Source organism: Oryzias melastigma, linkage group LG11 (assembly GCF_002922805.2).
Source record: "Oryzias melastigma strain HK-1 linkage group LG11, ASM292280v2, whole genome shotgun sequence".
NCBI classification, from domain to species: domain Eukaryota; kingdom Metazoa; phylum Chordata; class Actinopteri; order Beloniformes; family Adrianichthyidae; genus Oryzias; species Oryzias melastigma.
Genome location: NC_050522.1, coordinates 2963776 through 2976050, shown reverse-complemented (window position 1 = coordinate 2976050; position 12275 = coordinate 2963776). Strand labels below are relative to the sequence as shown.

The 12275-nt window shown below is 42.2% G+C and overlaps 1 protein-coding gene across 2 annotated transcripts in view; it reads left to right on the top strand.

The window, feature by feature from the left end:
- fam135b (family with sequence similarity 135 member B) overlaps positions 1-12275 on the top strand; it is a 48651-nt gene that overhangs the window by 24298 nt on the left and 12078 nt on the right. Inside the window, exons 5-10 of one of the 2 annotated variants that reach the window (XM_024257898.2) lie at positions 1102-1172; positions 2358-2531; positions 3389-3515; positions 9583-9742; positions 10141-10190; positions 10397-10546. In XM_024257898.2, coding sequence (XP_024113666.1) covers positions 1102-1172; positions 2358-2531; positions 3389-3515; positions 9583-9742; positions 10141-10190; positions 10397-10546 — 732 coding nt within the window. Of the gene's footprint in view, positions 1-1101; positions 1173-2357; positions 2532-3388; positions 3516-9582; positions 9743-10140; positions 10191-10390; positions 10547-12275 lie in introns of both variants that reach the window. The other variant, XM_024257897.2, reaches the window with a different exon arrangement.

Here is a 12275-nt window from a genome sequence, read left to right as displayed (position 1 = left end):
AAGCTGATTGGCTGTGGCTACTCCTGAAGGGAAATGTAAATGTAAATGTAAAAGGTTTATGAAATGTCTGGACCCCAGGAAGAATAGTTACAACTGCTCGTTTGCAACTAATGGGGATCTATAATTAAAAAATAAATACATAAATAAATAAAGTGTTTCCACACATTGGACTGGAGTGATGGTTGATCAGTTTCTGTTGATTCACGTGTGTTGTCTGCTGTGATGCACTCACTCATTTTTACCTAATAGTAAAGTGAATATACCATGTCTCAATACAAATGGTATTTTCCAAGATTGATTATGATTTACAGCCACACAACCCAAGCTAACATTTCTGCTGCAGCAACAATGGCAAAAATATCAGAGCTATCCAGCCGTAAAGTTCTGATCCAGTTTCCAGCTCAGACCAGAAAAACAAAGACATTCATGGATCTATTTGTCTGGAAGTGGATGATCATAATGGAGTGGAGCAGAGAGTTTGTGACCCAGAGATCGTAGCATCTGTGTCACAGCTGCAAGCTTTTTCTATTTTATTTTTTTTCATCTGAGTAAAGAAATCTTTGACTTTCATAGGATGGTTAGGGGGGTAGGGCTGCACGGTGGCGGAGTGGTTAGCGCTCTTGCCTCATAGCGAGAAGGCCCCGGTTCGAATCCCGGCTGGGGGATTTGGGACCTTTCTGTGTGGAGTTTGCATGTTCTCCCCGTGCATGCGTGGGTTTTCACCGGGGACTCCGGCTTCCTCCCACCGTCCAAAAACATGTTTCATAGGTTCATTGGTCTAAATTGCCCCTAGGTGTGAATGTGAGAGTGAATGTGTGTGATTGAGGCCCTGAGACAGACTGGCGACCTGTCCAGGGTGTACCCCGCCTTCACCCATCAGTAGCTGGGATAGGCTCTGGCACCCCTGCGACCCCAAAAGGGAAGAAGCGGGCAAGAAGATGAATGAATGAATGGATTGGGGGATTTAATGGTTCTGCTAAAGAGCTCCACTGCTGTTAGAATCCAGACCTGCATCTGACAGAAGTTTGAGAGCTGAAACCAAACCGTGACCTTGTGATGCTTATCTGTTGTTCATCATGAACATGTTCTGCTCTTCTGTAGGTGGAGGAAGCCTTCAGTGAGGTGGACTTTCAGCTAAAGCTGGATCTCCATTTCACAGACAGCGAACAACAGTAAGTTCATACAGAAGGTCCAGATGTGTCTTAGTATGCATAAAGACATTCAAACATGTCCACAGCTCCTCTGTAGTCCTGTTGTTTTCAGTCTGTCTGTATGTCCATTCTTCAGATTTGGGTTGAATGGCGTCAATCTGTGCTGCTCACAGCTCTGTGGCTGCTGCTCTGTGCTCAAACAGCTGTCTCTCGCTGTGGAACCAGACTCTGCTGCCTCTTTGAGGACTGCGAGGATACTTGGTTAGAGAGGAAATAAGCTAATCGAATCAGCAGCCTCAGCAAAATGATTAAATCTCCTTCATTGTTGGCTTAAGGCTTTAATTGAGCCTGAATGATTGTAATTCCAGCCTGGAATCTGTGAGGGATGGCGTAAACAAGCTTTATCAGGTTAAAGTAAAAGAATCTGCTCACATTCTCATATGCAGGTATGAGCAGAAAACATCACCAGGAGAAATCCTCAGCAGAGACCTTTTTTACTGCCTTTTCATTTATGCACATTTCATTTCTTATTTCTACTTGTCCTGTCCAGCAGCAGAGCAGACAGATCAGAGCTGAAGCCCTCATGTGTTGGACAGATGTTACTGTTACAATAGGAGGTTAGGAATCTTCTGACACATGATGTGTATATTCACATAAACCCCTTTTGTATTAGAAGCTAAACTTTATTGATAATAAATATAATTTTATACATCATTTGTTGGACAGGACAGAAAAAAGTTGAGGAGAGAGTAAGTTGTTAGAGATGGGGTAAGGGTACAAAAGAAAGGGTCATGGAGGTCGAAGTGTGAGGACTGAAGATACAGTATAGGAGGGGATAGAATTACAAAAAGAGGCGAGAAGTTGTTACTTTCAAATTTAGTTTTTATCCAAAGAGCTGGACCTGTTTATACTAAATGTATACTAATCCCCTACTTACTCCAGAGGGATTGGTTCTTGAGTTGTAGAAACAAAGACTGGAAGAACATTTTGAAATCTGTGCACATTGTTCATTCACAAAGACGGAAGTGGAACACAGTGGAGTCACAAATAGATGTAAAATGTGGCTTTTTAATGTGTCTTATGGTGCAGAAAATATGGCACCTTGTTCAGTGTTCATGATAACATGTACAAACATGAAGAAAAGCTAAATAACAACTAAAGTGTTGGTTTTGGTGCGTCTGAAAGCATGTTCCTCTCTTCTGTCAGGCTGGCAGACATCACCACAGTTCCCTTGATCAGCAGCCGGACCCTCGGCCTCCATTTCCACCCTCGGAAAGGCCTCCATCATCACGTTCCAGTCATGTTCGACTACTTCCACCTGTCCGTCATTTCCGTCTCCATCCATGCCTCACTGGTTGCCTTACATCAGCCCCTGATCAGGTAGGCTTTGAAGGAGCTTCAGTTCAACAATTGAATGTACAACACCAGGAAGCTTTTCTTTAAGCTCATCCACTCAGACACTCACACTCACCGTATATTAACAGAATAAACTTATCAGACAGGGATTTTTGCATCGTTGAAAGAAGATTTTTAGAACCAGAAAGATTTTGAAAATCAAAATATTGTTATGGTCTTCTTCTATAAAATGAATCATTTCATTTGGTTTGTTATTGGACCAGGCTTCATTGCAGCAGATCCTTTGTTCACAAACACAACGGTCCCAGTGCTGAAGCTAAACGATACTTCTTTTACTTTCGGCCTATCCCTTTCGGGGTCGCCACAGCGTAACTCCACCCACTGTTTGGCATCAGTGATTTGGCAGAGTTTTTACGCCGGATGCCCTTCCTGACACAACCCTGTACTTGAGGGGCACAGGGACCCAGTTAGGCAGCAGCATCAAGGGTCTTGCCTAAGGACCCAATCTGGGTGGGGATCAGTGGACAACCCTGGGAATCGAACCCAGGGCTCCTGCGTGTCAGCCCTTCACCTAGCCCACTGAGCCACCCAGCTGCTTGAAGCTAAATGATACTGATGGTAAGAAATGAAGCACAACTGGAAGAAGTTCTCAATTATTTTTTTTAGAGCTTCAGTTTGATTGGATCTTTTTGTCAACCCGATGAAGAATTCTGATCATTTCCCTCCATGAAAGTGGTTTGCTCTCATTGATCAGGATTGATTTTAATATTAGCAACACTCTCTCAGCTTATCCACCTTTCTTTAAATACACACCCCACACCCCCACCTAAACACACACTCCCTGGATGTGACCCTGACTGTGTCCTTCCTCCTCCTCCCAGCTTTGCTCGCACAGGGAAAGGCTCTTGGCTGGGAAAAGGCTCTCCGGAGAGCGCCAGCGACCCATCTGCTGTGTCTGTGGAGAACCTCATGTTTGGAGCAGGTTACTGCAAGCCTGCCATTTCTGAGGTTTGTTTCTAGCAAAGCTGTCCTGCTCTCAGAGGAACCTTTTGTTTCTCACTACATGCCGTGGAATGACGTAAATTCCATTTTTTAACGCAGATCCAGATTCTGGTCCTTTCTGTCTGTCAGAGTCAGCCTGGTGGTTTGACTTCCTCAGGGAGCTCACAGATGACCACCTCCTCATCCTGGCATGTTGGCTCCAGGCTGTTATTAGAAATGACGTCTGCTGGTTCAAATCTTTGGCAATGCGGCTGACATGCACAGGTGCAAAATGTGGAGAAAATTTCCTCAATACCGGTAATTTGTATTGCAGGAATTATGGAGATTTAAATGTGCCTGAATCCACATGATTTAAATCTAAGGGTTGTCTTTTTAACATATCAACCTATCCTCCTGTTAGCTTTAGCTGTTAGCTTTAGCTGTTAGCTTTAGCTGTTAGCTTTAGCTGTTAGCTTTAGCTGTTAGCTTTAGCTGTGCACTTTGGTTCTGTTTTTCTGAAATTTATTATTTTTCAAAATTTGACATCAGACCTATAAGGTTGTGTAGTTACTGCTCTCACTGCGTCTCAAAATGCCAAAAGTTAGAAGCACCTCTCTGGGGTCAAATCAGGATCAGCTTTAAGTGAATATCAAAAACCAGATTGAAAATGTGAAAAAAAGGATTGTAAATAAAAAAAAATGAAAGCAGTTTCAAACTTGAAAATACATATTGTAAACTTGAAGGAATTATTAAAAATAAAAAAAAACAATAAAAATGAACATTTAAAAAAATAATATTGAAAACTTGAAAGAAATATTGAAAATTTGAAAAAAATGTAAATTTGAAACTAGATTTATAAAAAAACCTTTACCTATAAAAACATGTTTATTAGTACTTCCAACTTTCCCTTTTTTCATTTTTTCCCTGTTTGCTTTCAGTTCTGTGTTTTAATTCAGAGTTTGAGTTTTCGCTGAAGAACTTATCCTAATTTTGGGCGGGTGTGGGCGGGGCTTTGAGCTCATTGGCTACAAGGACACGTTTCCTAGAGGGTGACAGAGAGGACTCCTCATTACACATTCTCTACACGTTCTCAGAAACAAGAATATTTTCACACTTTTCTCTCATTTTTTTCAAACCTTAAGAGAAAAATAAGTCTATCATTAGGATGAAAACAAGGATCTAATTACATCCATCCATTTTCTTCACCGCTTCGTTCCCTTCTGGGGTCGCTGGGGTCCCGGAGCCTATCCCGGCTGCTGATGGGCGAAGGCGGGGTTCACCCTGGACAGGTCTCCAGTCTGTCTCAGGGCCTCAATCACACACATTCACTCTCACATTCACACCTAGGGGCAATTCAGAGTCACCAATTAACCTATGAAGCATGTTTTTGGACAGTGGGAGGAAGCTGGAGTCCCCGGTGAAAACCCACACATGCACGGGGAGAACATGCAAACTCCACACAGAAAGGTCCCAAATCCCCCAGCCGGGATTCGGACCGGGGCCTTCTCGCTGTGAGGCAAGAGCGCTAACCACTGCGCCACCGTGCAGCCCTGATCTAATTACAATAGAGATTAATGTAATGCTGCCAAGCTGCACAGAGGAGATTGATAAGATCAACAACAGTCACACTGAAAAAAATCCACCAAAAACTAAGACTGCGAAAAGTGCACCGCGATATTAGCGAGGGCAAAGTGATACTGCTCTCCCTAAACAGACAACGTTCTGCAGCAGAAAAAAAATGCCACATCACCATTACCTCTCAGGGGATCATGGGAAACATGTCCCTGTAGCCAATGAGTTTTGTTTGTTTTCGTTCAAGTTTAAAATGCAATTTTTTTTTCAAATTTTCAATATTTCTTTCAAGTTTAAAGTAAGTATTTTTGAATTAAAAACTGCTTTCAAATTTTCTTTTTTCTTTTTTTAATTTCCAGCGATTGTTTTTCAAAATTTCACTCTGGTTTTTCGTTCACTTTAAGCTTTCCTGATTTGACCCCACACCGTCAAATAATCGATAAAACTCTAAATGTTGCTGTTCACCTTTCGGCACATCCTGTCAGCGGTCGCCACGACAAACCACCTTTCAGTTATTCACACAGATGGTTTGGCAGAGATGTTTCTGTCGGATCCTGGCTAAGGATCAGATAAAATATAGGTGGTAGGTTGATTTTGATCAGAGAAGACATCAGAAAAAAGTCAGACTTTCCTCAGAGGAAAAATACAAATAATTATAACAAGAATGAACACAAGAGAAGTAAACATCAATGCAAAAGGTGTGAATTTTTATATTACAGTAAAAAAGAAAAAAAACAGTCCTGGTGTTAGCTGTTAGCTTAGCTCATTAGCTGTCACTGTAAAGGTGAATGTTTGGCTTCAGTCTGTAACCTGTACATGCAGACTGGAGAGTTATCAGTAGAAGTTTCTCTAAAGTTTTATCTATCAGTTATTTTTGCAGTAACTGGCACTCACAACATTAGTTCACATAAATTAGATCATAAGAAGAGCTGGAACTGAGATGCTGTGCTCTGCTGTTTGGATGGAGGGTATTAACCCTGTAACACTGGAGCTTCAGCGTTTATGTTCTTTGATTTACTGTCACTATTCAACCATGATAATATCATAATAATTCCAGTACATTCTGAAGGGGTGCTTATGAGCTGCTTTTCGGTAACAATTGAAAAGTTGCAGTATGTTAAAGATTTTGTGTTTAAGCATCAATGGTGATAAAGGGTTAATGCTTCCATCCTGTGAGTCAAAGAATCAGGGAGACTTTTCTTTGAGTGTTCAGGTTTCTCCTCAGGTGTGACGTCCTTTCAGCCATTCTGGCCCAAACCTTCCTAACTTTAGTTCTTCTAAATGAAATCAGAGTGGAAGAACGCTGTTAAGGCCATCTTTCGAGGAAACGTCGTTGTGGAGGAAAGAGTAGACTGACTCAAAGCAAAGTGGTGCTACTGGTTTAGTTAACTCCAGTAGAAAAGAAGAGTCTGCTCACTCGCCCTGTCATTAGCTTTCAGACATTAGCTAACAGGCTAGCTCCCTGATTTCCTTTGTTCTGAAAAACAGGCTTATTGAGGCTTTTCTTAAAGTGAAAATGACAGAAAGGAATGAAATAAAGTTCAAACATTATCAAAGGAGCTGACGCTGGTTTGGGATCTTTAACAGAACAGAATAAATTAGGATTTTCGCTGCAGGACAAAAGCACAAATGTGCTCCGTCTGCTTTCCTCTGGACCCTGTGATTCATTCTCCCCGTAGATCATTCATCTGAATGTGCCGCACGTTTGGCTGCACGTTTTTTCCCCATCTCTTTTATGACAGACATCTGTCAGCTTACAGCGGACGTCACAGTCAGCACTGTAAATCCTAATGAGCCCCCCGACCTCCCCGCCTCCGCCGTCCTCGCTCCACCTCTGGGTTTTTACGCCGACCCCCGGCTGGGCGCTTTAATAAGCTCTGCATTTAGCAAAGCAGGAGGGTTTCGTTTGATCCTGGTAATGAGTTCTGCTCACAAGCGCCACGTTGCACAAAGCTGCAGGTGAAATGGCTTTATTTACCTGCAGCTACATTTCATCCTCAGCACTTTCCCACTAAACGCTGACCCATTTCCTTAAGTGTTTGAAAAAGAACAGCGTGTTTCAGTGTCTGTTTATTTGTTTTCCTGTTGCAGAACATCACTGCAGAGACGAGAGTGGTAGGGACAAAACTGAGAATGTCTTTGCAGTGGTCTGATCCACCTGAACATCTCACACATTAAGAAACTAAGAAAGCAGCCTGGCGCGGAGGATAATGACTAGTTCATTCAGAAAAAGAGCTATTTTTCTTACAGACTGATGCTCCAGCCCTCCATAAAGTTGAAGAGAATTATGAAAGTAAAAATACAGATGTTCCTTCCTGGTTTGGGTACACTGTCCTGCTGCGATTACAGACCACGCGTATGTATGATGACAGGGCGGCAACGCTGCACGCTCGGGGCAAATTATTACACATCCTCTGTTACTCATGCGCTGCGTGCCTTTCAGGCCCCTGATCCACAGCAGCGCCTGACAAAACAACGCTGGTGGATCTTGAAAGAGGTTTGAGGGATGAGAGTCCACACTGTGAAATTTGACCTAAGAAGACTCAAAAGAACAGTAGCACCAAAACGTCAGTGTTCTGTACCTGAGGTCTGAGGCTAACTGGGGATCACACTGTGGAGGGGGTTTAACTACATTGTTAGAGCGCCATCTGCTGGAGGCACAGCTCTATTACTGCTTTTCTATCATTTAAAAATCACTTCACTTTTCTTAAAAAAAAGAGTAATGCTATAGTGCAAGCTTCACCTAGTGTCCAAACTGAAACGTCCTCCAGGAGAAGCAGAACAATGTTTACAATGTTAATGATCTGAACATTTTAGTTAGAACTTCTCCTTTAGAGAATCCATGTAACACTGGATGATATTAACAATCTGATTATTTCACTGATACATTTACAGTATGTGAACTGGATCAGATTAATATAGATATATTCAAATCATGTAGTAGATTATTAATGTATTTCTAAACAAATGTGTATAAATTAATGTGTACACTCAAAACCACCTCAGTGGCCTTGTGGTAGAGTGTCCGCACTGAGACTGGAAGGTCGTGAGTTCATATCCAGGCCGAGTCATATCAAAGACTCTGAAAATGGGACCCAGTGCCTCATCGCTTGACACTCAGCATTAAGGGGTTGGATTGGGGGGGTTAAACCACCAAATGGTTCCCGAGCGCGGCTGTGTCTGCAGCTCACCGCTCCCCCAGGGGATGAGTCAAATGCGGAGAACAAATTTCACACACTACTGTGTGTGACAACCAATGCTACTTTAAAACTGAATTAAGAGAATGAAAATAATCAAATCTGGAAATATTATTGATGCCCGCCCCTATAATCTACCTTTCTCTTCTGCCTTATTTAAGCCTGATCACCGTCAGAGCTGCTGGACCAACAAGCTACGTCCACAGAGAAGTGAAGCCGACAGATCTCACACAGAAACTTATCATGCGGCCATCTGCAGAAACTCAGGGGCAGAAGCAGAAAACAGTGTCACAGGAATGTTTCAGTTTGAAGTTTCTTAGCCATTAGGTAACTGGAGAACCATGGTGAGATCCAGCATCCACATATGGAGAAAAAAAAAACAGAAGACAACCTTTCCAGGAACCAGTGACCAAAATGAGAATAAGAACACAAGCAGGACTGATCCAGAAGATCATGAATAAATGAATGAATGAATGAATGAATGAAATGGTTTATTTCAAGCAATCAAGTCATAATACATACATAACATATCACTTAGTGAATCACAAGTAGATCGCTTGAAAGGGAGTGAAAGGAAGCGAACTTATATAATCCCACCCCGACTCGACCATTTTCTCTACATGAATTATCAATATCTGGTTCAGGACTTAATATCAAATATTAAATAAATAGACTCAAAATACAAGCACTTCAAAATACAATCATCATTACATTCAAGCATGGTGGCGGCAGTGTGATGGTACAGGTGTTTTGGCCTTAGAAATTGATTGATGTTGAAAAATCCTTCAGTGAGTCTGAAGGAAAACAAGACTTGATGAAATTTGTTTGAGAGAAAGAAGGTTAGGATCCAGATGGAGCCAACCTGGTTCAGTCAGCTACCTTCCCTTAACAATGTAGTTAAAACATCATCTGTTTAATCACCTGGACACTTTTAGGCTTGAAAAAGCTAATCATTCATTCAGCCAGCAGCAGTCAGTTTAAGTGTCAGCTTAATGTGATCCATCATCTAAAGAATGTCTCCATTGTGGGAGTAATAACGGATTTTGATTTATCTCTACAAAGTTCTGGACTTCCAGCTGAAGGCCAACATGAGGGCTTTGATCGTCTTTGAACTTCACCAACTATCAGCCTTCTGACAGTCATAAAGAGGATTCTCAGCGGTAAAAGCAGTGATCTGCTTTAACTGCACACAGCATGCTGTGTTTAGGGCCAAACCCGATCCTGAGAGTTTTCCTCGGGACTGGAGTGCAGCGGTCTGCTCTCCACCACTGCTGTAGCGGCCAGTTTTTCCTCAGCTGATGTTTCCCGTGTGCCTCCGTCTGCAGGGGAGTTTTTACGTGCCCAGTGAGAACTGCCTTGAGAGGGCTCACACGTGGCATCGCCGGCTGTGTCGCCTCCTGCTGGTAGCTCACGGCGGCCTGCACTCCTACTGCACGGCGCTGACGAAGGAGGTCCCACAGCTCCAGCAGATTCCAGCAGAAACAGGTTTCTATCCCATTTGTCATTTCATGATTGATTCATACTAAACTAAATATGACTTTACATTGACAAAAACACATGTGAGGATGGAAGAACAGACAAAAAATGTGCTGAAAGAAAGCATTGAAATAAAAATTGAAAAAATGAAATGAGAGATTAGAGGAAAATGGACAAAATGTATTTGTTTAACAGCTTTAAACCTGAAGTAAAAGCATCACTAAGGATGAAAGACAAAAGGATAACGGTTGTTTGTGTAAAGGATGAGTAAATTAGGTCTAAGCAGGGGGTCGGCGTGGACCATCCATGGTGTGTAGAAAGGAATCATAAATAAGAATCAGTGAGATGAGGAGATGTCAGCATGTCTCTAATACCTAGAATAAATGAAGTTCTGTGTGTTTCTGCAGAGTTGGTGCCGGTGGAGGAAACCCTGAATCAGCTCTCCATACAGTTACAGGTGAGTTACAGGAAAGGGATGAAAACAAGGTAATCTACCTGACATCTGCTGCTGCTTCTGTCTTTTAACGTCTTTGCTCACTTTTGTTCTGAAAGTTCACTTTCTTTTGTAAAGAGTGAAGCTCCTCCTGAATTCAAGATTAACAAAGAGAAATGTGTGTTGAGCTCTGGTCTTCATGAATCCTGCTCCATGTCTCTCAGCTGCAGGGGGGCCACGAGGCGGCAGCGGAGCAGATCAGTCGGGACATGAGCCAGCTCTGCTCCCAGCTGGCTGTTCTGTGGAGGCGCTTCCTGGAGGCCGCGGTGCTCAACCCTCACGTCCTGTCCTATCTGGCTCAGGAGCATCACACGCTCCGGGTGAGTCTTGCCTTGTAATATAGCAGTTTGGATTCTCTGCGCCCACGCCGAAGCGCAGAAATTCTTTTTGTCTCGTAGCATTTTCAGGACTGCAAGCTGCTCTTCAAGACCTGTGACAGCCTTTACGCAAGACAGGAAGCAGCTTCCAGCATGGATTTGAACCTAGAGGACCAACAAGTCAAGAAGTTTGAGAAAAAAGTGTTAAGAGGAGTTCTCCTTTGAGCAAAAGGAAGTTTTAGTACAATAATACTTATTAGTAGAACCATGAACATGATAACATCTCACTACAAACTTCTAGCTGGTCTGCTGCAGCCAAATGCAGGATTTGAAAAGATACAAATGAAAGATGTTTCTAAACTTCAGTGACTCTGAAGACCATCACATCTCCACGTCAGGCCTCAGAGCAGCGTTCAGCAGCACTGTTTCCATTAAGGATTTGGCTCAGTACCAGAGCAGAAGCAGGCATACTTACCTTCAGGGTAAAAGCTAAGATGAACTGTAAAAAAAAGCATGTAAAGGTCTGACAACAGCAAAGAACTTCCTGCAATAAAGAAGCGTTTTATGCTGAGCGGCTTTTTCAGCTAAAAGCTCAGACAAAGTCCAGGAATGGGGGCGGAGTGGGGTATAAAAGGGAACACATTTTTTAATGAAGTTGTAAATGAACTGCCTCAAAGGAACTAAACTCAGCCCTTCTGCCCTCTTCAGATTTACGACCCTTTCCCACCTCTGTGGCAAAAAGACATACCATCACCTTTCTACTCGTTTGAAAAACATCAACTCCTTCAAAACTGTTGGGCATTTTTAAATTCTTGTTTTTTTTTTATTTTTTTTTACAGATTTCTGGATTTTGCTTTGGCCTCTGAATCTGTTTACCCAGTAAATCCCACATGCATCAAAGAACCAACAGAAAATTCAAATCTTTGAAATGTTTTTAAAACCCTTTGATGAAACCTGCAAAAATAATTGCAATATTATTTTTTGAGAGGTATAGAAAGAATGAATTATGATATGTTGGGTGATTTGGTGAGTTTTTGCTCATTAAAATGCAGTGGCGGGCCATGCATTTCACACCTAGGCCTTCCATGTCCACACGTACCCGGGTATTTCTACAAACGCATATCTGCTGACCTCAGTTTTAGAAAAAAGTGTTGCGTCCACACGTGATCGTTTTAAAAATAATTCCATCCACACGTCCCCGCATACTTGCACTCTCTGGTCGTGTTTTTAAACAGAAAAAGGTCCAGCAGCTTACTTGCTGGAATGGTTATTAAAAAAAAAAACGCTGAACAGGTTTCTCACCTGAGACTGTCAATAGACTCTGAGCGGCACACGCTCTCCAGACAGAGCTGTGACGTCACCGCAATGCTCCTTTTTTAGTGAATCAAATAAAAAAATACTTGTTCTCATTCATCGTCGTGTTTTTAATGACTTATCGCGTGAGTTGGTTTGTGCTTTATAGCAAAATGATGATTTAATGGAAACAGGGTCATTTCCAATCATTGTTTTTTTCAAAATTCCTAGAATTTAGATAAAGCTTTGCGCAAATGTGTAATGGAAACGCAGCTAGTACTGACGTGTATGTATTAATTGTCGCAAAAAGTGACGTTTAAAAACGCAAATCACCAGTTATTCATGTCCACATGCAGACGCAGAACCGGAGTTTTCCTAAATCTTCACTTTAGCCGGAGTTTTCCAAAACCACCGTTTTCAGTGACTGAAACCTCCGGTT